At 42.0% G+C, this 26910-nt stretch overlaps 1 protein-coding gene across 4 annotated transcripts in view; it reads right to left on the reverse strand.

Annotated features, from left to right (window-relative positions):
• The window catches only part of LOC112246689 (choline transporter-like protein 5-B), an 81065-nt gene that overhangs the window by 17788 nt on the left and 36367 nt on the right, over nucleotides 1-26910 (reverse strand). For all 4 annotated transcript variants that reach the window (XR_006083574.1, XM_042322982.1, XM_024415175.2 and 1 more), the window contains exons 3-8: nucleotides 16619-16692; nucleotides 10927-11011; nucleotides 9951-10035; nucleotides 9687-9815; nucleotides 9033-9093; nucleotides 8708-8831 (exon numbers count right to left, since the gene is read on the reverse strand). Coding sequence is in view for 3 of the 4 variants with exons in the window: in XM_042322982.1 (XP_042178916.1) it covers nucleotides 8708-8831; nucleotides 9033-9093; nucleotides 9687-9815; nucleotides 9951-10035; nucleotides 10927-11011; nucleotides 16619-16692 (558 nt within the window). In the remaining variant the exon portion in view is untranslated. The remainder of the gene's footprint in view (nucleotides 1-8707; nucleotides 8832-9032; nucleotides 9094-9686; nucleotides 9816-9950; nucleotides 10036-10926; nucleotides 11012-16618; nucleotides 16693-26910) is intronic.

Below are 26910 nucleotides of genomic sequence, written 5' to 3' on the forward strand. Positions count from 1 at the left end.
TAGGAACAGTGGGTTAACTGCCTGTTCAGGAGCAGAACGGCAGATGTGTACCTTGTCAGCTCGGGGGTTTGAACTTGGAACCTTCCGGTTACTAGTCCAACGCTCTAACCACTAGGCTACCCTGCCGCCCCATTACATGTACAAGCAGGGTATGATAACGGTTCAATGTACAAGCTGGAGAAAGAGGTGATAGCAAAAACCACCTAGGATACTTTGATCAGAAATCCACTGTAACTACAGAGATTCTGTAAAATCATGCAAATATCTGGCTTTGTGATTCCTCATTATTGCATTGGTAAACTGGCAACGTTAACACAAGTTATATTGTTCATAATTTGAATTGTAGATATCTGAACTAAAATGTTCCCCGATGCTTTTGCTCACTAGACTTTCAGCCTCTACAGGACTGGTGGATAACAGTAGCATGAGACTAGAACCAACCTTCCACTGAAACTGGGTAGGATGCCTCCGGACTCAAGCACTAATCTGTTTTATGAGGACAGCTACCTCATGTCAGGAGCAAAGCTCACTCTAGGCGTTCATTTAATCTGGGCCATCGTACTTCTATAAAAATCACTATAGTAGCACAAAATACAATTTACTTACGTCATTTTGTTGTTATGAAAAAAAGAGTCCCTGATCTCCATCAGTACTAATGAAACCATTTGTTAACTTGTATTTAACCAGGTAAAAACACATCGAGACCTAGGTCTCATTTGCAAATGTGCCCTGGGAACGATACAACAAATAAAATTAGACCATTTAAAACACAAAATTAAATAAATAGAAAATATATACACAATCAAACACCTTTATCACTATAAAAATCCCTAACATTTCTCCTAAACTGACCCAGAGACAACAACACATCCAAACATTACTTGGAGATTATTCCACATGATAGGGACCTGGTAGGAAAAGGCAGATTCACCCAACTCTGTGGATACACGTGGAGTGCTGTGCTAATGTGCCTAATGCACTCCACAGACCAGAATTTAACAGATGGAGTTCAGCCAAACCTCCAGTCGAAAGCAAAATAATAGATGCTATGTTGAAGTGGTTGGTTGTAGGAAGTGTAATTGGCCTGAAATGCTCTGTCCTTGGACAGCTTGTTGAAGAGCTTGACATTCAGGGGGAAATATGGGAAAGGCACTGGGGTGGACAAATCATGTGTAAGGGTGAGATGAGCCCAGCCATGCCTGAGGGGTTCACCACCAGGCGAAATGCTGAGAGATTACAAAAACGGCCCTTTAAAATTGCTGTAAAGAAAAATAAATAATTATGGGAAATGAAGGAGCTGTCACCCTAACAGTGGTTGAGGTCATACAAAGTTCACCATTTGGGTGAGATGAAAGATAACATTACATCTGTCATTACAAAAACATCACACTCCAGTCATAACAAAAACATTACACAAGTCAAAACAAAAACATTACACAAGTCAAAACAAAAACATTACACCAGTCAAAACAATAGCATTACACCAGTCAAAACAAAAGCATTACACCAGTCAAAACAAAAACATTACACCAGTCAAAACAAAAACATTACACCAGTCAAAACAATAGCATTACACCAGTCAAAACAAAAACATTACACCAGTCAAAACAATGGGGATGACAGACGACTAGTCAACAATAAGGACATCAATCTGAACCCCTACAAATCAGCCGGGCTAGACAATCTGGACCCTCTCTTTCTAAAATTATCTGCCGAAATTGTTGTAACCCCTATTACTAGCCTGTTCAACCTCTCTTTCGTATCATCTGAGATTCCCAAAGATTGGAACGCTGCCGCGGTCATCCCCCTCTTCAAAGGGGGAGACACTCCAGACCCAAACTGCTATAGACCTATATCTATCCTACCCTGCCTTTCTAAGGTCTTTGAAAGCCAAGTTAACAAACAGATTACCGACCATTTCGAATCCCACCACACCTTCTCCGCTATGCAATCTGGTTTCAGAGCTGGTCATGGGTGCACCTCAGCCACGCTCAAGGTCCTAAACTATATCATAACCGCCATCGCTAAGAGACATTACTATGCAGCCATATTCATCGACCTAACCAAGGCTTTCGACTCTGTCAATCACCACATACTTATCGGCAGACTCAACCGCCTTGGTTTCTCAAATGATAGCCTCGCCTGGTTCACCAACTACTACTGATAGAGTTCAGTGTGTTAAATCGGAGGTGCCACAAGGTTCAATTCTCGGGCACACTCTCTTCTCTGTATCCATCAATAACGTCGCTCTTGCTGCTGGTGATTCTCTCATCCACCTCTACACAGACGACACCATTCTGTATACTTCTGGACCTTCTTTGGACACTGTTAACTAACCTTCAGATGAGCTTCAATGCCATACAACTCTCCTTCCATGGCCTCCAACTGCTCTTAAATGCAAGTAAAACTAAATTATGCTATTCAATCAATCGCTGCCCGCACATGCCCGCCCGTCCAGCATCACTACTCTGGACGGTTCTGACTTAGAATATGTGGACAACTACAAATACCTAGGTGTCTGGTTAGACTGTAAACTCTCCTTCCAGACTCACATTAAGCATCTCAGATCCAAAATTAAATCTAGAATCGGCTTCCTATTTCGCAACAAAGCATCCTTCACTCATGCTGCCAAACATACCCTCGTTAAACTGACCACCCACCGATCCTCGACTTTGGCGATGTCATTCACCAAAGCCCCATATACTACCCACCACTGCGACCTGTATGCTCTTGTTGGCTGGCCCTCGCTTCATACTCGTCGCCAAACCTACTGGCTCCAGGTCATCTACAAGTCTCTGCTAGGTAAAGCCCCACCCTATCTCAGCTCACTGGTCACCATAGCAGCACCCACCCGTATCACGTGCTCCAGCAGGTATATATTTCTGGTCACCCCCAAAGCCAATTCTTCCTTTGGCCGCCTTTCCTTCCAGTTCTCTGCTGCCAATGACTGGAACAAACTTGCAAAATCACTGAAGCTGGAGACTCATATCTCCCTCACTAGCTTTAAGCACCAGCTGTCAGAGCAGCTCACAGATCACTGCACCTAGACCATTTGTAAATAGCCCATCCAACTACCTCATCCCCATGCTGTATTTATCTTGCTCCTTTGTGGCCCCGTACCTCTACTTGCACATTCATCTTCTGCACATCTACCATTCCAGTGTTTAATTGCTATATTGTAATTACCTCGCCTCTATGGCCTATTTATTGCCTTTCCTCCCTTATTCTTCCTAATTTGCTCACATTGTATATAGACTTTTTCTGCTGTATTATTGACTGTATGTTTGTTTATTCCATGTGTAACTCTGTGTTGTTGTATGTGTCGAACTGCTTTGCTTTATCTTGGCCAGGTCGCAGTTGTAAATGAGAACTTGTTCTCAACTAGCCTACCTGGTTAAATAAAGGAGAAATATATATTTTTAAATAGAGCAGTCATAACATCAAGGCACAAGTACAGCAGACAAAGTAATTGTCACTGAGTCTGGTGGCTTGAGGCTCAGAGATAAATCTTTCTGGTTCAGAGACTGAGGGAAGGATAGGTTAGAGGACATCATCCCTGCTCTGTCAGAAGCAAAGAACACACTGTCAGAAACGGTCTTCAAAACAGTTTCAACTCATGACAAGGACATCAGAATACCACCTTCATTTTCAGCTACGAAACTCAATTTTTGTGTTCAGATTGACTTTCATAGACTGAGGTAGGCCTAAGAGCTATATATAACTTGTGGTAATTACTGTGGCAATAACGCTAATTACTACACTAATCTGAGGGTGCTCTTTTCCAGTTTTACTAAATTAAATCTTTGCAAACATTATGATAAAAAAGAAGTAACACATTGACGAAGGAACACGTTGATGAAGGAACACGTTGACATAGGAACACGTTGACGAAGGAACACATTGACGAAGGAACACGTTGACGAAGGAACACGTTGACGAAGGAACACGTTGACGAAGGAACACGTTGATGAAAGCCAGGTGACGTGACCCTCAAGCTTTGAAAGACCAATAGTACATCAAATGTAAGCTACATTGTTACTCTTTATTAGGGCTTTGATATTGACATCATACAACATTTGGAGGTAATCTGTCCCCTTTCCTTTCCACAGCCACAGTCAAGAGAGGAGCAGCAGCAGATTACCGATGATGCACATTCAAGTGGGAAGGTTAGTTTGAAAACAGCGAACTCGGGGCTACAGAAGGTTGAAACACTGTAATTAGTTTGAGACCTTTCCAATCCTTGCTGCATGGCGATAACCTGGCTATGAAGAAAAAGCATTCAACTGGTCATCAATTTCTTGTTTCAAAGGCAAACGGGTTTAAATCAATGCAACCATGGAATTTGATGCACTAATGATGGCAACTCATTGATACAAAACTATCAAGACCCTGCATCTGTCTTAATTGCTCCTGTAATCATTCCCACCAGTTAATCTAAACTTATTGAAAGTCACTTAACTGTACTACTCTGAAGCTACAGCATATGTTGTATTTTCATGCAGACATGCATAGACGGCTTTCAATATGCATGAATGATCCACACTCCACACGCTATTGGGCATGAGTCTCATTGCCCAGTTGTCCGACCCTGCAATAGCTGTCCAGTTGACTCTGGGTTCAAGAGTGGAATCCCTATGACCCAGGGGCGTAACTTTCACTGGGAACGGTCATGTCCCCCCACATTTTGAAATAGCATTTTTTCATCCTGGTTTTATCATTTGAATGTGATACAAAACGAGGCAAGCGTGTGCTTTAGGACCATGCAGATGCCTCCGAGCGGTCGGGTAGGCTGTTTGGAGTGTTTATCCAACTGGATAAAATAACAATAATAATAAATTATTATGTCCCCCCCACTTCTAAAACCAAAGTTGCGCCCCTGGTTTCAATGCATTCGCATTACCAAACATCAATGAAGCCTCAGTGAACAGATTTGTGCAGCGTTAATCTTTCAGGTCTGCTGGTCAAAAATATTCAACCATTTGATACCATCACCCATAACAGGTCTTCCACTTATGCAACAGTCTCCCTCAGCCTCGACAGCATTTCCACAACACAATGGGACGTTGAGGAGAGCAGGACTTACTTGGACAGAAATTCCAACTATCAAATCAAGCTTTATATATACACAGCACATTTCAGACATGGAATGCAACACAATGTGCTTTACAGGAGAAAAAAACTAATAAATAACAATGAAAATAAAAGCAAAGCTAAAAATGTTGTTTTAAGATCTCTTAAATATGTCCACACTTTAAGCCCCCCTCAGGTTCTCTGGCAGGCTATTGAACAGGCTGGGGGCATAATAACTAAAAGCTGCCTCTTGGTCCTAGGCTTTGGGATAGTTAAAAGGCCAGTACCCAGAGGACCTGAGGGAACTATTGGGTACATAACTTAAAAGCATGTCTGATATGTATTGGGGGTGCAGAATCGTGAATTTACTTTAAAAAACAATCTTAAAATGAATTCTAAAACTTTCCGGGAGCCAATGCAGAGACATTGAAACAGGTGTAATGTGTTCTCTATCTTCCGCCGAAGTCAGTTCCTCTCCTTGTTCGGGCGGTGCTCAGCGGTCGAAGTCGCCGGTCTTCTAGCCATCGCCGATCCACTTTTCATTTTCCATTGGTTTTGTCTTTGTTTCCTACACACCTGGTTTTCATTTCCCAATTACTGGTCATGTATTTAACCCTCTGTTTCTCCCCCATGTCTTTATGTGTGATTGTTTATTGTTCACGTCGGTACGTTTCCATCTGGTTTTGTCCGGGTGCTGGTTTCACCCTTGTTTTGTGGCAACCGTTAATGTTCGCACTTTGGTACTGTTACTTGTGCTATTTTCTTGAGTAAGTGCGTTGTTCACTCATCTCTGCTCTCCTGCGCCTGACTTCATGCACCAGCTACACCCGCCGCCTGACACCGTCTGGTCTTGGTCAGAACCCATGCTGCAGCATGTTTTGCAGTTGACCAATGGCTTTCTTGTATAAACCAGACAGGAGAGCATTACAGTAGTCAAGTGTGCTTGTAATAAATGCATGGATGAGTCTCTCTTTGTCAGCCGGAGAGAGACACGGCCACACCTTGGCAATGTTCCTCGGGTGGCAAAAAGCTATTTTAATCACGTTCTACTGTGTGATTCTAAATTTAGATCAGTATCTAAAATAACACCTAGGTTTTTTACCTGGTGTTTTATCTTTATTTCCCAAGGTGCTTTGGCTCCAACAATAAGAACGTTGGTCTTGTCTTGATTTAGCTGGTGGAAGTTGTGAGACATATCACGTATTTGATATATAAAATATATCACTAGCCACTTTAAACAATGCTACCTAATATAATGTTTACATACCCTACATTATTCATCTCATATGTATATACTGTACTCTATATCATCTACTGCATCCTTATGTAATTACATGTATCACTAGCCACTTTAACTATGCCACTTTGTTTACATACTCATCTCATATGTATATACTGTACCCGATACCATCTACTGTATCTTGCCTATGCTGCTCTGTACCATCACTCATTCATATATCTCTATGTACATATTCTTATCCCCTTACACTGTACATAAGACAGTAGTTTTGGAATTGTTAGTTAGATTACTTGTTGGTTATTACTGCATTGTCGGAACTAGAAGCACAAGCATTTCGCTACACTCGCATTAACATCTGCTAACCATGTGTATGTGACAAATAAATTTGATTTGATTTGATTTAAATCACTAATACAATATAATAATTTATACATGGAGATAAAATCCTCTGATGACACAGAAATGTAAAATGGTGTATCGTCTGAGTAGCAGTGCTTTCTGATAACGCTGCCAAGGGGTTTACTGAACAGCATTTTTCACTGTTATGTTCACCAATGATGACAAAAAAACTCGACAGGTTAAATAGGTCCTAAACCAATTTAGAACTGGACCGGAGAGGCCAACCCACCTCTCCAGTCTGTGAAGGACATCATGGTCAACAGTGTCAAATGCAGCACTTAAATCTAAGAGTAGCGAGAGCTGTTTAGCATCTGTATTGGCTCTAAGATAATTCACTACTTGAACTAAGGCTGTCTCTGTGCTGTGGTGGGCACAAAACCCAGATTGGAATTTTTCAGAAATACAGTTGGCACATAAAAAAATATTTAGCTGTTTGAACACAAATTTCTCCAGAATTTTGCTTAAGAATGTAAGGTTGGAAATTGGCCAAAAATTGCTAAGAGCTGATGAATCTAGATGACTTTTTCTCAGAAGGGGTTCCACCATAGCTGTTTGTAATGCAGTGGGGAAAATGCCTGTGAACAAGGAGTGATAACTAAAGGCTGCCTCTTCTTCAGATATGCAATTAAAAACGGTTTTGAAGAAGATGTTGGGAATAGGATCAAGAAGGCATGTAGAAGGCTTAAGTTGTGAGATCACTTTCCTGAGCATGTCTGTGTCAACCAGGGAAAATTACTCCATATTGCCTTTACATGGTCGTCTAGGGCACATATCAAGCTTCTCATCAGGTCTTGCTTGACTGATACCCAGCCTAACGTTGGTTTTCTTCTCTCTAAAATATGCCGCAAACTCATCACATTTAGATGTGGAGGAAAATTCACATACTGTAGGTTGGCAGGGGTAGGATTACAGGCCATCAATGGTCGAAAAGAGCACTGTCAAATTATTCTGATTAATAGTGATCAAGTTTTAAAAAATGAGCCCGTCTGGCATTTCTATTTCCCCTTTTATATATGCCTCATACAGTCCATTCGGAAAGTATTCAGACCCTTTGACTTTTTCCACATTGTGTTACGTTACAGCCTTATTCTAAAACAGATTAAATATGTTTTATGCTAATCAATCTACACACTATATCCCATAATGCAAAAGTGAAAACAGGTTTTCAGAAATGTTTGCAAATTTATATTTTAAAAAATATCTAAATTAAATACCTTATTTACAAGTACAAGTATTCAAACCCTTTGCTATGAGACTCGAAATGGGTCAAGGGTCTGAATACTTATGTGAATGTGATATCAGTTTTAATTATTTTTAACATTTGCAAAAAAAATCTAAAAACCTGTTTTTGCTTTGTCATTATGGGTTGTGTAGATGGATGAGGGGGAAAAAACTATTTAATCAATTTTAGAATAAGGCTGTAACGTAACAAATGTGGAAAAAGTCAAAGAGTACTGTCACGTTTACTCCCGCTCCCCCTCTCCGGCACTCGACGTGGCCAGTTGTCTCATCATTATGCAGACCTGCCACCATCGTTACGCGCACCTGCCACCATCGTTATGCGCACCTGCGCCTCATGACACTCCCCTGGACTCCATCACCTTCCTGATTATCTCCCCTGTATCTGTCGCTCCCCTTGGTTCTTTCCTCAGACGTTATTGACTCTGTTTCTGTTTCATGTCTGTACGCTTTTCCTGTTTTGTACTATGTTCTACTTACTATTACATTTGCACTCCCTGCACTTGCTTCCTGACTCCCAGCGTACACGTTACAGGTCTGAATATCTTCTGAATGCACTAAATATGTAATTAATAAATAGAAAGTGTTAATATGTTAATTTAGTTGGTTTACTTGAATTCAATTGGCTATGAATGACATTGGCGGTAAGTTTGATATAATTTGTATGGTAGGCTATCAGTCTATAAATAGTGTTTCCACCAAACTACCTCGACAACATTTCGACTACAACAGAGGGACGTTGAGGAGAGCAGGACTTACTTGGCAGCGTCCCTGAGATCGATCACGCTCCTCGTTTTACCTAACCCATCTTTAAAGTCTGTCTTGTTGGCGACAGTTAGCGTCCCGTTCCTGGTGATAAAGTCAGGGAAGCACCTCTGAAGGACTGAAACACACAAAGAAATATTTAATGGCTAAGAATAATGTTTCAATGTCATAGACTGTTTATAAGTATCACTTTCCTTTCCCAACCCCTAACACATAATGCCCCCCTCCCACAGAACCTAAGTCTTAGAATAGACAGTCTGAATCTTAAGTCACCATAATGATAGTGGAGGAACTGTGTGTAGAATCTAGATTCACTTACAAGGTCTGCTTGGCACTATCATAGATGGGCAGTCCTCATCTCTCAAGACATGTGCAACTGACTAAAGGGAGAAAAGAGAGGAAGAAGACTTCAAACAATGTAAATTCAGTGACGTCAAATCCTCAGAGTGTGAGTGTTTATACCAACTCATAGGTTAGGATGACTGGTAAGACATCCTATCACCATATCCTATGAGTTTGCCATTATCCAAAAGGACCATGAGGAGAGTGGGCGTGTGGAACAGAACAGAAGACTGTCATACATTAGAGACTGGTAGGGAACCCTTCCTGAGTCATTTGTCGTTTTAGCACTCTGGTCTCGGTGCAGACTAAGCGCACACTCTTTTCCTCTTTCTCTTCCTCCCTCTCTCCCCCTTTCAGTCACTCCCTCTTAGCCACAGAACTTTTAAATCTCATTATGTTTCCTTTACATAATACATTACATAGGCCTAGTACTTATAAAGCAATATAGTGTTTTTCCGTATAATTAAATGTACAACAAGATATACTCTAATTGCAGCAACTAAATGACTAACTGATTCTAATAAGATTGCCATATCGGAAGAGTCTTGGTCACTACTGACTTCTAGATGGATAACCATTACAGGTGACATCTGTTCAGAACACTCTGACTGGAGGCATCAGGTCTCTGTACCTTTCTAGGATTGTCGAAGCCCGGCTTGCAGAACTGCCTGTAATACTCCCAGTAGCTGTTGTTGTACCTGTAGTTGTACTGCATGTCTAGGTATGTGGCAAATCTGTCTGGGCACTTGGAGACACAGAGCTGAGAAGAGAGAGGTAGAGACAAACATTCATCAATGCTTAACAACAGAGAACACTGACCTTGTATAATCAAGCAAGAAAAAACGAGCAGGAACAGAATAGCATAATGTGTGCCGCGTAAAGAGGGGCCTCTTACTTGGGTTGTAGGGCACTGGAGGTTAATGAGAACGGCAGGATTGGCACATTGCAATATGTTGAAGTAGAATAATATGGCTTTGTTGCTGTAACCACAGTGAAATGGAGAGAATATTCATTTGTTTTCCAACACACACAATGACAGTTTTATTAGAAAACGCTGAGAACAAATGTTGTATTGAAAATAATGGCAGATTGAGCTGCCTGTCAAACAGAGGCAAGACACAGTGTAAACACACAGGGTGCAGGGAAGCCTGTGGTGGTGGTTAATGCTACTTTAAATTCACTTTCATACATGCCACACAAAGCCCTATACAAACTAAAAGGGGGGATTACTGTAAAGCAGGGCTCTGCAACCCTGTTCCTGGAGAGCTACCCTCCTACAGGCTTTCCCTCCATTCCTGTTCCTGGAGAGCTACCCTCCTACAGGCTACCCTCCTTTACATTTAGCAGACACTCTTTTCCAGAGTGACTTACAGTAGTGAGTACATACATTTTTGTATGTATTTTTCTTACGGGTCCCCCATGGGAATTGAACCCACAACCATGGTGTTGCAAGTGTCATGCTCAACTAACTGAGCAACATGGAAGCCACACCCTTGTGCAGATTTTCGCTCCAACCCCAGTTGTAACTAACCTGATTCACCTTCTCAATCTGCTAATTATTAGAATCAGGTGCGCTAGACTGAGTGTAAACCTACAGGACAGTAGCTCTCCAGGAACAGGGTTGGAGAGCCTTGCTGAACATACAAGGGGAGCTTAAAATGTCTATGTTTACAGACTAATCCCAGGCTGCTTACAATCTCTTCCAAGTGCAGAATTCTTTTAGAGGATATTAATGTGAAGCCACACTTGTCCTAAGTGCAATGCAATGATATAGTACTATACCTATCCATAGTAACTATACACTATCCATTGTACTGTAGATCCAATACATTTTTCTCCAAACACAGAGAGCGGTCTTTCGTTCTACTTACGCGTTGGGGGTCCCTTGCTGTCCACAGAACTGTCCGTGGCTGTCGGTGGGGTAGACCACCTTCCTGGTGTCGCCATGGATCCAGGCTGCAACCAGACAGACGGCCACATCATTAGCCTCATTCACAGACCTGTCATATGTCAATCACTCTGGACATGAATTAGTGATAGGCTCTGCCTGACTGTGTATGTATTGGAATATTCTGACAGTCTAATGCACATGCATAAGTTGTCTTGACCTCTGAATGCTCAGCTATGAAAAGCCAACTGACATTTACTCCTGAGGTGCTGACCTGTTGCACCCCCTAGAACCACAGTGATTATTATTTGTCCCTGCTGGTCAAACATCTATAAATGTTTGAACATCTTGAAGAACGATCTGGCCTTAATGACAATGTACTCCTATATTCTCCATCCGGCACAGTCAGGAGAGGACTGACCACCCCTCAGAGCCTGGTTCCTCTCTAGGTTTCTGCCTTTCTTGGGAGTTTTTCCTAGCCACCGTGATTCTACATCTGCATTGTTGCTCTTTGGGGTTTTAGGTTTCTGTATAAGCACTTTGTGACAACTGCTGATGTAAAAAGGGCTTTATGTGATTGATTTGATTGACTACCACTATCACTTCAGCCCACAGCTACTGTACATCAGTATTAAAACAGGTCAAATGGGATCCAATGTAGACTGTTGTTATGAATCACAATCAGAAGCCAGATATGAATATATTAGTGTGTCAAGCTGAGACTGGCTGTTCAGACATTACAGGACAACCTGAAAAAGTCTGTGAGAAACTTAGAGATTACAGTGATTATTATTATTTGACCATGCTGGTCATTTATGAACATTTGAACATCTTGGCCATGTTCTGTTATAATCTCCACCCGGCACAGCCAGAAGAGGACTGGCCACCCCACATAGCCTGGTTCCTCTCTAGGTTTCGGCCTTTCTAGGGAGATTTTCCTAGCCACTGTGCTTCTACACCTGCATCGCTTTCTGTTTGGAGTTTTAGACTGGGTTTCTGTACAGCACTTTGTGACATCAGCTGATGTACGAAGGGCTATATAAATACATTTGATTTGATTTGGTAATACGAGTGAAAGGCACTAACAAAACCAAGGCCAAGGTAATCCAATCATTCCAACACTTTCTCCACCAGTCTGCATCTTTTGAGGCTTCAATTCACGATGCAATCCTGTGTTCAATAGTTTTTCTAACCTGTTCAAAACATAAACAGCAAAGAATTACCTAGGAGGACAATAACATACTATTTTCTAGCCTGCCTCACACAGCTGGGAGGTTGAGAAAGGGAAGTTATGCACAAGGAAGAGCACATGGGAGGAGAAAGAATGAAAAGCTCTTCACGTAATTGCTGACATGCCAGTGTCTATTTGAAGTCACCTCCATTTTCATGGCTCTGGCTCTCTTAAAGTAATTGGGCAACAGACAGTCCTTCCTCTGCCCAGACTCAGACGTGACTACACTGCCAATCGAAGTCTGAGAGGGACTCCACTTTGAGAGAAGACATCAACGTTGATTTCATTTGACTCACTGAGGTTGTGTGTGTGTGTGTGTGTGTGTGTGTGTCATACAGACTACATACAGACTTAGGTGTGTGTGTGAGGAGATTCACATGATTGATTCCAATCTACTGAGAGGAACACTGAAGTATGCTGTGTTTAACTGCTCTAATTAAATTCCTTAAAAAGGCATGGAGGCCAGAGGACATCACCCATTTCTCTAGACAACATGCTCTAATCTCCAATCGGAAGATTAGAAGCACAGATTAGGGAGATGCCATTGAGCAGTGGTTCCCAAACTTTTCATAGTCCTGTACCACTTCAAACAATCCACCTCCTGCTGCGTACCCCCTCTAGCACCAGGGTCAGCGCACTCTCAAATGTTGTTTTCTGCCATCATTGTAGGCCTGCCACACAAACACACACACACTATACAATACATTTATTAAACATAAGAATGAGTGAGAGTTTTTGTCACAACCCGGCTCATGGGAAGTGACCAAGAGCTCTTATAGGACCAGTGCACAAATAATAATAATCAATCATTTTTCTCTTTATTTAACCATCTTATATATAAAACCTTATCATTCCTTGAAAATTGTGAATAACTCACCACAGGTTAATGAGAAGGGTGTGCTTGAAAGATACACATACTGTAACTCTGCAATGTTGGGTTGTATTGGTGAGAGTCTCAGTCTTAAATCATTTTCCACACACAGTCTGTGCTTGTATTTAGTTTTCATGCTAGTGAGGGCCGAGAATCCACTCTCACATAGGTACGTGTTTGCAAAGGGCATCAGTGTCTTAACAGCGCGATTTGCCAAGGCAGGATACTCTGAGCGCAGCCCAATCCAGAAATCTGGCAGTGACTTCTGATTAAATTAAATTTTCACAGAACTGCTTGTTGCAATATTGATCAGGCTCTCTTGTTAAGATATCGGTAAGTGGACTAGAGGCAGGGCATGAAAGAGATAACGAATCCAGTTGTTTGTGCCATCCGTTTTGGGAAAGTACCTGCGTAATTGCACACCCAACTCACTCAGGTGCTTCGCTATACCATATTTGACATTGTCCGTAAGCTTGAGTTCATTTGCACACAAAAATCATACAATGATGGAAAGCCCTGTGTGTTGTCCCTTGTTAATACAGACAGAGAAGAGCTCCAACTTCTTAATTATAACCTCAATTTTGTCCCGCACATTGAATATAGTTGAGAAGAGTCCCTGTAATTCCAGATTCAGATCATTCAGGTGAGAAACATCATCACCCAGATAGGCCAGTCGTGTGAGAAACTCGTTATCATGCAAGCGGTCAGACAAGTGAAAATTATAGTCAGTAAAGAGAACTTTAAGTAAGCTCGTCTCTCGACTCCAAAAAATGTGTCAATACTTTGCCACTTGATAACCAGCACACTTCTGTATATTGTAAAAGCGTTACATGGCCGCAGCCCATATCATTGCATAGTGCAGAAAATACATGAGAGTTCAGGAGCCTTGCTTTAACAAAGTTAACCATTTTCACTGTAGTGTGCAAAACGTTTTTCATGCTGTCAGGCATTTCCCTTGGCAGCAAGAGCCTCTCAGTGGATGCTGCAGTGTACACAAGTGTCGTCGGGAGCAACTGCTTGCACGCGCGTTACCACTCCACTATGTCTCCCTGTCATGGCTTTTGCGCCATCAGTACAGACAATTAATTTTAAAAATATATATTTCACCTTTATTTAACCAGGTATGCTAGTTGAGAACAAGTTCTCATTTACAACTGCATCCTGGATACCAACACATCTTACCACCAAATTCCATTTGATGTCACAAAGTTGTCCAGTTCTTCAAAAATATCCTCTCCTGTTGTCCTGGTTTCCAGAAGAGGATGTCTTCCTTAATTGACCCCCCATAAACGCAACAGACATATACCAACAGCTGTGCCAGGCCCGCCACGTCTGTTGATTCATCCAGCTGTAACGCATATAATTCACTGGCTTGTATGCGAAGCAGTAATTGTTTCAAAACATCTCCTGCCATGTCACTGATGCGTCGTGAAACAGTGTTGTTTGATGAAGTCATTGTCTCTATAGTTTTTTTTTATAGCCTTTTCCCCCAGCATTGTCCCAGCCACAGCCGCAGAAACAGGAAGAATGAAGTCCTCCACAATAGTCTGGTGCTTGCCTGTCCTAGCGACTCGGTAGCTCACCATATAAGACGCTTCTAGCCTCTTCTTATTAATGGTATCTGTTGCTTTTATACATGTCTTACTACGCGAAAGTCGACTTAAGTCTCGCTCAAAAACCTCCCGTGCTTATTTTTCAAATGTGCATGTTTTGTTTCTAAATGTCTGCACAAGAGTTGTGAGATAGTACTTTTGCACATATAACATACTGCTGAGGAAAGGCAAACACCCAATATAAGTGAACCCCAAATCAATGTAGTTCTCATTATATTTGTGCCTCTTCGATGGTGCAATGGGGCAGAAGCTCTTCGGCTGCATCAGATTCACAACTGTCAGTGTCCATGCTAGCTGGGCTAACAACAAATGTAGAATTACTGATGCTAGCATTGGATGTGCTCGTGGAAGCAGAACAACTTGTGTCATCAACAGGTGCAGGTGTAGTACTGCTGTAGTACTGCTGGTAGTAGCAGTAGTACCAGTAGAGCTGGTATGAGTCTCTATGGAAACGCTGGCCTTACTTTTTTTAACCCTTTATCCATTTTCGAGCAAACAGAATGAGCAGCAGCTACATTTGGCTAAATACGGACCGTTAGTGGAATTCCCGCTGGAGAGTAACGGTGAATATGATTGGATGTTAATTATTTGACTAAGCTACCTGTATTTGACATTGTGATGTTATTTTGCTGAACACTAGATGTTTTTTTTTGTTTTTTTGGCACTGAGACAAGGCTACTCAGGCTAGAGAAAAAAACTGTATAGCCCCGTTGGAAAATATAAATGGACCGTTTGAAAATGTTAAAAACAAATATATATTTTACATTTTTAAATGTGAATCACATTTTTATTTGGCGTACCCCCGACGGCATTGCAATATCTGCCATAGAGTAACCTCAGAAAACAGAAAGTGCCTCACATACAAACATACTGTTGTTACTAACTCCTGCTCATTAAGGAATGGGTCTGTCTCTGGGGAAACTCAGGCGCTCATATTTCTACCTCCCACACACTACACAATCAGAGGCTCTGTTGCTCAATGCAAAAATGGCATCAAATACAACACTAACATCGATATGGCACCACAGTTGGTGGAATATATAGAACACAAAGACTGTCTAGATGAGAGCTAGGCACGCAGAAACTCACTAACTAACAAACATGAACACAGACGAACTCACACACACACCAACTTTCCTCACACCATCTGCTTAGAACAGTGTTTCCCAACCCTAGTACTCGAGTACCCTCAACAGTACACATTTTCATTGTAGTCCTAGACAAACACACCTCATTCAACTCATTGAGGGATTGATGATTAGTTGACAAGTTGAATCAGGTGTGCTTGTCCAGGGCTACAATGAAATAGTGTACGGATAGGGGTACTTGAGGACCAGTGTTGGGAAACACTGGCTTACATGCTGACCAGACCGGAAAGTCTGCGATGCCAAGGGCTAAAATAGAACTCCGACGCAGATCGTGCTGAAAGTCCTGCCTCTCCCATCTGCTCGTTGGTTTATAGAAGCAGGTACCCACGTGCCATCTTCTCATTGGTTATACCCACGTGGGTGATTGAAAGACTAACTGTTTTTCCGGTAGTCGTGGTAATACTATGAAAGTTTAGATGCTGATCACCATATAAATTCAAAGATGAAAAATCCTGGAAGGAGGAGAGATGATTAGAAACTATTCTGTTGGCCGTTTTATGTGTGGATTAATTGTTTGGAGTGGAGGACCTTGTTCATTTCAGGTAGAATACCAACTCAATGTTTATATCCCAGGACAAATTAGCTAGCAACAGCAAGCTGCGTGTTGTGATCGCGTTTGGTGTAGGGGGACAAAATACATTTATGCATGTAAGTACACGATGGCGCACACGCGCAGCCGGTTTGGGTTCTGTCTTAGACCACATCCTTCTTTGAGGTACAACAGAGGGAAGGGGGATGTGTGTGGGACACTGGGACTTTGTTGTTATGAATCCTCTATGTCTGATGAAATATGCAGCAACATGACAACTCACCCACGGTGCCCAGAGCGATGTAGCCGAGGATGACGATGACGAAGATGACACAGCACAACACATCCGTGCAGGCCCTGGGGAGAAGAGAGAGAGATAGAGAAACAGAGAGAGAGACAGAGTGTAATATTTACTGTACATTTGTATTGTTAATTATCTAGTTCACTTGCTTTGGCAAAGTTAACATATGTTTCCCATGCCAAAGCCCTTGTCATGACTGCCCTTAGGGGAGGATCATAGGCGCCCCCCCCTCTCTATTCAATTCAAGGAACTTTATTGGCATGGGAAACACATGTTAACATTGCCAAAGCAAGTGAAGTACATAAACAAAAGTGAAATAAACAATCAAAATGAACAGTAAACATTACAATCACAGAAGTTACAAAATAATTAAGATATTTCAAATGTCATATTATGTATATAAACAGTGTTGTAACGATGTGCAAATGGTTAAAGTACAAAACAGAAAATAAATAAACAAATATGGGTTGTATTTACAATGGTGTTTATTCTTCACTGGTTGCTATTGTCTTGTGGCAACAGGTCACAAATCTTGCTGCTGTGATGGCACACTGTGGTATTTCACCCAGATCCACAATTTTGATCAACTCTATCTACTCTAATGTCTCTAATATGGTCATACATTGGGCAGGAGGTTAGGAAGTGCAGCACAGTTTTCACCTCATTTTGTGGGCAGTGTGCACATAGCCTGTCTTCTCTTGAGAGCCAGGTCTGCCTACGGCGGCCAATAGCAAGGCTATGCTCAGAGTCTGTACATAGTCAAAGCTTTTCTTAAGTTTGGGTCAGTCACAGTGGTCAGGTATTCTGCCACTGTGTACTCTCTGTTTAAGGCCAAATAGCATTCTAGTGTGATCTGTTTTTTTGTGTTTTTTTTTTCCTATATGTCAAGTAATTATCTTTTTGTTTTCTCATAATTTAGTTGGGTCTAATTGTGTTGCTGTCCATTGGCTATGTGGGGTCTGTTTGGGTTTGTCAACAGAGCCCCAGGACCAGCTTGCTTAGGGGACTCTTCTCCAGGTTAATCTCTCTGTAGGTGATGGCTTTGTTATGAAAGGTCTGGGAATCGCTTCCTTTTAGGTGATTGTAGAATTTAAGGTATCTTTTCTGGATTTTGATAATTAGCGGGAATCGGCCTAATTCTGCTCTGCATGCATTATTTGGTGTTTTACGTTGAACACAGAGGATATTTTTGCAGAATTCTGCATGCAGTCTTAATTTGGTGTTTGTCCCATTTCGTGAATTCTTGGTTTGGGAGCGGACCCCAGACCTCACAACCATAAAGTTCAATGGGTTCTATAACTGATTCAAGTATTTGGTTTAAATGGTTTAAACTACAACTCTACAAAAGGACAAGACCAGAGAATGTGGAGATCATCCCCACGCTGAAACAGTGAAAAAATCTACAAACGAAAAAGACACATTTTTCAGGCTGCACCTGTTTAAATACTTTAGTCTGGTAAACGCATCCATCCTAAAAACATTTCCGAATGGTACTCTGTCGTATCCATAATAACAACCTACAACTACGGAAGACTTTAATCTCTGGTGGACAAACCAGACACTGGACACATTTCTGTCGACAATCTATCCAGCAGATGGACCGGCGATCACAGAGAGGGACAACAAAAGCATACACCAGTCACAACATCAACAGTGAAGAGGCTCCTCCGGGGTGCTGGCCTTCTAGGCAGAGTTCCTCTGTCCAGTCTCAACATCAACAGTGAAGAGGCTCCTCCGGGGTGCTGGCCTTCTAGGCAGAATTCCTCTGTCCAGTCTCAACATCAACAGTGAAGAGGCTCCTCCGGGGTGCTGGCCTTCTAGGCAGAGTTCCTCTGTCCAGTCTCAACATCAACAGTGAAGAGGCTCCTCCGGGGTGCTGGCCTTCTAGGCAGAGTTCCTCTGTCCAGTCTCAACATCAACAGTGAAGAGGCTCCTCCGGGGTGCTGGCCTTCTAGGCAGAGTTCCTCTGTCCAGTGTCTGTGTTCATTTGCCCTCTTTTCTTTTTATTGGACAGTTTGAGATATGGCTTTTTCTTTGCAACTCTGTCTAGAAGGCCAGCATCCTGGAGTTGCCTCTTCACTGCTGACGTTGAGACTGGTGTTTTGCAGGTACTATTTAATGAAGCTGCCAGTTGAGAACTTGTGAGGCGTCTGTTTCTCAAACTAGACATTCTAATATACTTGTCCTCTTGCTCAGTTGTGCACCGGGGCCTCACACTCCTTTGTCTATTCTGGTTAGAGCCAGTTTGCACTGTTCTGTGAAGGGAGTAGTATACAGCGTTGTACGAGATCTTCAGTTTCTTGGCAATTTCTTGCATGGAATAGCCTTCATTTCTGAGAACAAGAATAGACTGATGAGTTTCAGAATAAAGTTATTTGTTTCTGACCATTTTGAGCCTGTAATCGAACCCACAAATGCTAACGCTCCAGATACTCAACTAGTCTAAAGAAGGCCAGTTTTATTGCTTCTTTATTAAGCACAAAGGTTTTCAGCTGTGCTAACATAATTGCGAAAGGGTTTTCTAATGATCAATTGGTCTTTTAAAATGAGAAACTTGGATTAGCTAACACAACATGCCATTGGAACAGAGGAGTGATGGTTGCTGATAATGGGCCTCTGTACTCCTATATAGAAATTCCATTAAAAATCAGCCGTTTCCAACTACAATAGTAATTTACAACATTAACAATGTCTACACTGTATTTCTGATCAATTTTATGTTATTTTAAATGGACAAAAAAATGGCTTTTCTTTCAAAAACAAAAGGAATTTCTAAGTGACCCCAAACTTTTGAATGGTAGCGTATGTAGTGGGTCCATTCTGTTCTCCCGCTCTTTCTTATCTGTCCCCACCCCTTTCCTTTGCCTACCAATCCATCATATGGGTTTCATCCACTAGGGACTTTTTATTGTTATCATGTTAGTAACCAATGTATGACCTATTGTGTGTGTGTGTTTATTTAATTCTGTGATTGATTAGTTAGTAAATAAATAATTAAGCCAATTTGTATACCGCTGATTCATGATTTATGATGCAAGGGTTTGTGCAGATTTAGTTAATGCAGTTAATTAAAGTTACATGATTAGTTTCAATCACATAAGGAATAATTACACAATGAATTGATTTGATAATTTAACAGTCTTCACATTTAATGACAGCAAATGCTACAACACCCTTAAATTAAATTGAGAGAGAGAGATAAAGAGGGAGAGAGAGATAAAGAGGGAGAGAGAGATAAAGGGAAAGTTCTGCTCCTAAGTTGGGAGCAGAATTTGTCACCAGACCAGGTGTCATGTTAAGACTGAGTTCAGATAAAAACATTCCCGAGCTACACTGAATTTCTAATGAGACAAAGCCCCAGAGGTCATACAATCTCCACAGAGATCTCTCCTACAGAGTTTATGCTCTCCACAGAGATTCCTCCGACAGAGCTTACGATCTTCACAGACTCCTCCGACAGAGGTTTTACCATCTCCACAGAGACCCCTCCGATAGAGTTTATTCTCTCCATAGAGATCTCCCCGTGACAGAGGTTCTCAAGGTTGGATTCCACAACAGTATGGTACATCTTTGCCCCCTTTAGAGAGGGGAGTCTGTCTCCTTCACAGCTGGGCTTTCTCCTTCTGTCAACAGATAAGAAGTCTTCCCCGGTATCTCCCCTCAGAGGAGCAGTCAGCCTTGCCCCTCCATGGCCTGTCTTACAAAAACCCTCCCTAACTTCAACCTTATGGTGTCCTCTTAAGGCATCAGCATGCTGCAGTTCAGCTGGCGTATAGCTGAAGTCAGTGTGCTCGCATACTACCTTAAAAGACCATCGCTTGAAGATCTTATTGTCTAAGAAAAGTGAGGAGAGAGGAAACCCCAAATTAATTAGGTCTAAACTACATGACCAAAATTATGTGGACACCTGCTTGTTGAACATCTCATTCCAAAATCAGGGGCATTAATATGAAGTTGGTCCCACCCTTTGCTGCTACAATAGCCTCCACAATTCTTGGAAGACTTTCCACTAGATGTTGGAACATTGCTGCAGGGACTTTTTTCCATTCAACCACAAGAGCATTAGTGAGGGGTTGAGGTCAGGGTTGTGCAGGCCAGTCAAATTCATCCACACCGAACTCAACAAATCATTTCTGTATGGACCTCGCTTTGTGCATGGGGGCATTATCATGCTGAAAAACGGAAAAAGCCTTCCCCAAACTGTTGCCACAAAGCTGGAAGCACAGAATCAACAGCGGGAGACAATTTCCCTTCACTGGAACTAAGTGACCTAGCCGAACCATGAAAATCAGCCCCAGACCATTATTCCTCCTCCACCAAACTTTAGAGTTGGCACTATGCATTGGGGCAGGTAGTGTTCTCCTGGCATCCACAAACCCAGATTATTTACACTCCTCCAGCTGATGCTTGCGCATTTTGATCTTAGGCTTGTGTGCGGCTGCTCGGCCATGGAAACCCACTTCATGAAGCACGCAAAGAACAGTTCTTGTGAGGACGTTGATTCCAGAGGCACTTTGAAACTCGGTAGTGAGTGTTGCAACCGAGGACAGACGATTTTTACACACTACGCACTTCAGCACACAGCGGTGCCACTCTGTGAGCTTGTGTGGACTACCACTTCTCGGTTGAGCCATTGTTGCTCCTAACCTTCCACTTCATAATAACAGCAATTACAGTTGACTTGGGAAGCTCTAGCAGCGAAGAAATTAGACAAATTGGATTGCTGGAAAGGTGGCATCCTATGACGGTGCCATGTTGAAAGTCACTGAGCTCTTCAGTAAGGTGCTTCTACTGCCAATGTTTGTCTATGGAGATTGCATGGCTGTATGCTTGATTTTATACACCTGTCAGCAATGGGTGTGGCTGGAATAGCCGAATCCACTAATTAGAAGTGTCCCCATACTTTTGTATATATAGTGCATAAACAATAGCCTAACTGCTAAATGTGCCTGGCCTTATAAATCATCAATATATACAGTGGTTGTGAGCTTACACCGCGGGACCCAGCGTTACGGCTTCATTGCTCCAGACCACCGCAAGGAGGAGTTAGAGCATTCATTATGCATTTGGGTCCTAAGGATTTTATATGACCAATCATATCGACTGGTTCCAATGACGAATTTTGACGCGAGCCACCCGTCCCTGGTGACTTTCTTCAGCAAAGATGGCTGACAAAACATTACGGTGGGAGCTCATTTAAGTAATTATAACGTCATAACAAGTCAAGCAAAAAATGTACAATTGAGAGGAATATGTTAGTTAATGTAGAGACAAACGATTGTGCATAATTTTTGTCATAAAGTTAATTTACGAAAATCGCTATTTAGCACAAAAAAAATGTTTCAGTCATATCCAATACCAGGTGTATCAAACTCCCCTCCCCAACTCGAGCTAGGTGTGAACCCCCCGCCCCCTCCCTTCCCAACTTGAGCTAAGTGTGAACCCCCTCAACCCCCACCATCTTTCCACATCTATGTATCCTTCTTTCCACATCTACCTACACATGGTTAATGTTCTGGGGGGGGGTATTAAATACTTTTTTCTTTACATAGTTGAATGTGCTGACAACAAAATCACAAAAATTATCAATGGAAATCAAATTTATCAACACATGGAGGTCTGGATTTGGAGTCACACTCAAAATTAAAGTGGAAAACCATACTACAGGCTGATCCGACATTACAACTGATGTAATGTCCTTAAAACAAGTCAAAATGAGGCTCAGTAGTGTGTGTGGCCTCCACGTGCCTGTATGACCTCCTTACAATGCCTGGGCATGCTCCTGATGAGGTGTCGGATGGTCTCCTGAGGGATCTCCTCCCAGACCTGGACTAAAGCATCCACCAACTCTTGGATAGTCTATGGTGCAACCTGGCGTTGGTGGATGGAGCGAGACATGATGTCCCAGATGTGGTCAATTGGATTCAGGTCTGGGGAACAGGCGAGCCAGTCCATAGCATCAATGCCTTCCTCTTGCAGGAACTGCTGACACACTCCAGCCACATGAGGTCTAGCATTGTCTTGCATTAGGAGGAACCCAGGGCCAACCGCACCAGCATATGGTCTCACAAGGGGTCTGAGGATCTCATCTCGGTACCTAATGGCAGTCAGGCTACCTCTGGCAAGCACATGGAGGGCTGTGTGGCCCCCCAAATAAATGCCACCCCACACCATGACTGACCCACCGCCAAACCGGTCATGCTGGAGGATGTTGCAGGCAGCAGAACGTTCTCCACGGCATCTCCAGACAGTCACATCTGCTCAGTGTGAACCTGCTTTCATCTGCGAAGAGCACAGGGCGCGAGTGGCGAATTTGCCAATCTTGGTATGCTCTGGCAAATACCAAACGTCCTGCACGGTGTTGGGCTGTAAGCACAACCCCCACCTGTGGACGTCAGGCCCTCATACCACCCTCATGGAGTCTGTTTCTGACCATTTGAGCAGACACATGCACAATGTGGCCTGCTGGAGGTCATTTTGCAGGGCTCTGGCAGTGCTCCACCTGCTCCTCCTTGCACAAAGGCAGAGGTAGCGGTCCTGCTGCTGGGTTGTTGCCCTCCTACGGCCTCCTCCACGTCTCCTGATGTACTGTCCTGTCTCCTGGTAGCGCCTCCATGCTCTGGACACTACGCTGACAGACACAGCAAATCTTCTTGCCACAGCTCGCATTGATGTGCCATCCTGGATGAGCTGCACTACCTGAGCCACTTGTGTGGGTTGTAGACTCCGTCTCATGCTACCACTAGAGTGAAAGCATCGCCAGCATTCAAAAGTGACCAAAACATCAGCCAGGAAGCATAGAAACTGAGAAGTGGTCTGTGGTCCCCACCTGCAGAACCACTCCTTTATTGGGGGTGTCTTGCTAATTGCCTACAATTTCCACCTGTTGTCTATTCCATTTGCACAACAGCATGTGAAATGTATTGTCAATCAGTGTTGCTTCCTAAGTGGACAGTTTGATTTCACAGAAGTGTGATTGACTTGGAGTTACATTGTGTTGTTTAAGTGTTCCCTTTATTTTTTTGAGCAGTGTATATTGGTCTTGGCTCCCGAGTGGCGCAGCGGTCTAAGGCACTGCATCTTGGTGCAAGAGTCTTTACTACAGTTCCTGGTTCGAATTCAGGCTGTATCACATCCAGCCGTGATTGGGAGTGCCATAGGGCGGAGCACAATTGGCCCAGTGTCATCCGGGTTTGGCCAAGGTAGGCCTTCACTGTAAACAAGAATTTGTTCTTACATGGCTTGCCTAGTTGAATAAAGGTTCAATTTAAAAAACAACTGGCGGCAACTGCAGCGCAATCAATAGGAGGTGAACAGTGGCCGGTGCTGAAAATATAGCTAACTTGTTATGCAAGTGCTGCACACCAACAGATGGAGAAAACCTACACCAATCATGCAATTCATTTCAACAATAATCTTCATTTTAATTAGACTTTACAAACAACAAGAGGACAAACCAGTTATGCATTAGGGGGCGCTATTAAACAAGATATTTTGTCACGAAAAGATGCTCGACTATGCATATAATTGACAGCTTTGGAAAGAAAACACTCTGACGTTTCCAAAACTGCAAAGATATTGTCTGTGAGTGCCACAGAACTGATGTTACAGGCGAAACCCTGATAAAAATCCAACCAGGAAGTGCCGCATTTTTTGAAACTGCCTCATGCCAATGACTCCTTATATGGCTGTGAATGAGCTACGAATGGCTTACGTCTTCCACATATTCCCATATATAGCATGTGGTCACATGGTGTCTCCCGCAGAAAATCTTGCGTAAAATACTGAGGTCGCCATTTTTCCAATCGCTTCTTATGAGAAACCAATTGCCTCGACGGATATATTATCGAATATATATGTTAAAAACACCTTGAGGATGGATCCTAAACAACGTTTGCCGTGTTTCTGTCGATATTATGGAGCAAATTTTGAAAAGAAGTTTGCCGTTATAGTTACAGCATTTTCCGGTCGATTTCTCAGCCAAGTATGATGAAGAAACGGGAGCAATTTCGTCCAAAAATAATATTTTTGGAAAAAAGGAACATTTGCTATCTAACTGGGAGTCTCCTGAGTGAAAGCATCTGAAGTTCTTCAAAGGTAAATGATTTAATTTGGTTGCTTTTCTTATTTTCGTGAAAATGTTGCCTGCTGCCAGCAGAGCTAGCATAGCATTATGCCATGATAAACTTACACAAATGCTTGTCTAGTGTTGGCTGTAACGCATATTTTGAAAATCTGAGATGACAGTGTTGTTAACAAAAGGCTAAGCTTGTGTTTGAATATATTTATTTCATTTCATTTGCGATTTTCATGAATAGGAAAAATGTATGTCCACTGCGTTATGCTAATTCGTTCGAGGCTATGATTACGCTCCCGGATATGGGTTTGCTCGTCGCAAGAGGTTAAAACTTCTTTGGGATAGGGGGCGGTATTTTGACGTCCGGATGAAAAGCATGCCCAAAGTAAACTGCCGGCTACTCAGGCCCAGAAGCTAGGATATGCATATAATTGGTAGATTTGGATAGGAAACACTCTAAAGTTTCTAAAACTGTTAACAAAATGTCTGTGAGTATAATTGAACTGAAATGGCAGGTGAAACCCGCGAGGACAAACCATCCCAAAAAAATAAATATTCAGCATAACACTGATTTCAATGGCTGGCATTTTTATTATAGGGCTAAATCCTCCCTTATTGCAGTTCCTAGGGCTTCCACTAGATGTCAACAGTCTTTAGAACGAGTTTCAGGCTGGTTTTTGGAAAAATGAGGGAGAAGAAGTTGTTTTTCTATTTTGGCTGTAGTGTTTCCATGCGCATGGCTGTTTATCTCCGGTAAAGACAATTACGATTCTCTGTCTTAAATTGTATTGTTTATTTGTGTATTAAGGTACCTAAGGATTGATTATAAACGTTGATTGACTTGTTTGGATAAGTTTATTGGTAACGTTTGAGATTCATTTTGTATGCATTTTGATCGATGGAAACCGAGTGGATTATTGACTGAAGCTCGCCAGCTAAACTGAGTTTTTATGGATATAAAAAATACATTTATCGAACAAAAGGACCATTTGTAATGTACCTGAGACCTGTTGGAGTGCCAACAGAAGATCTTCAAAAGGTAAGGCATGAATTATATCGTTATTTCTGACTTGTCGCCACCTGCCTGGTTGAAAATTATTGTTATGCATTTGTAAAGTGGGGTGCTGTCCTCAGATAATCACATGGTTTGCTTTCACCATAAAGCCTTTTTGAAATCTGACACTGTGGCTGGATTAGCAAGAAGTTAAGCTTTATTTTGACATATTGCATGTGTATTTTCAAGAATGTTAAATATTTACAATTCTGTAGTTTGAATTTGGCACCATGCACTTTCACTGGATGTTGGTCAGGTGGGACGGTAGCGTCCCATCTAGCCTAGAGAGATTTTAAGCAAGTACCACTCAATAGTTTGGACACACCTACTCATTCCAGGTTTTTTCTATATTTTTACATTGTAGAATAATAGTGAAGACATCACAATCGTAGCATGTGTATCCCATCATGCAAATGTTTCCTATTAGCAGGACCATATACTTTTTATAACTCGGCAGATTACAGACTACCTTTGCCGATCGCTCATCATCTTCATTCATCAGTGAGTCGATGGCTTGAATAGTCTCACTGGAAATGAAATACAAGTTGAAAATGTGCAGCATACAGTGAAGACCAGCAGTAAATTTATTTAAGCATTATTTTTGGCATTATTAGGCCTACATTAAGAACAAATTCTTATTTACAAGGACAACCTACCCCTTCCTCGTGCCCTGCGGGGATTCTTTAGCTAAATATCCCAGTACTGTACTGCTGACCATCACGCTGTACAGCGCCATATTATCCATTCCATCCTAACAGAAACCCAGAGGGATTTTCATGGAATAGAAACACCATAACATTAATCAAATTAATTAGGCAAGTACCAGTCAAAAGTTTGGACACACCTGCTCATTCCAGGATTTTTCTAGATTTTTACTATTTTATACATTGTAGAATAATAGCGAAGACATCATAACTATGAAATAAGCCTCCCGTGGCCTGCTCTCCCTTATTTAAGGAATTAGGGACTTTCCCATGTTTACTACCGTATATATTGTAGACTGCACAGAAACCTAATAAACAAATAAAACACATTTTGTTTATAAAATAATTATAAAAATACTCTTTCAAAATGCAGATGTTGATTTACTTATGGATCCATAACAAATTACTATGGGAATAAATATCACTGATTTACAGAAAT

Source organism: Oncorhynchus tshawytscha, linkage group LG06, assembly GCF_018296145.1.
Source record: "Oncorhynchus tshawytscha isolate Ot180627B linkage group LG06, Otsh_v2.0, whole genome shotgun sequence".
NCBI classification, from domain to species: Eukaryota; Metazoa; Chordata; class Actinopteri; order Salmoniformes; family Salmonidae; genus Oncorhynchus; species Oncorhynchus tshawytscha.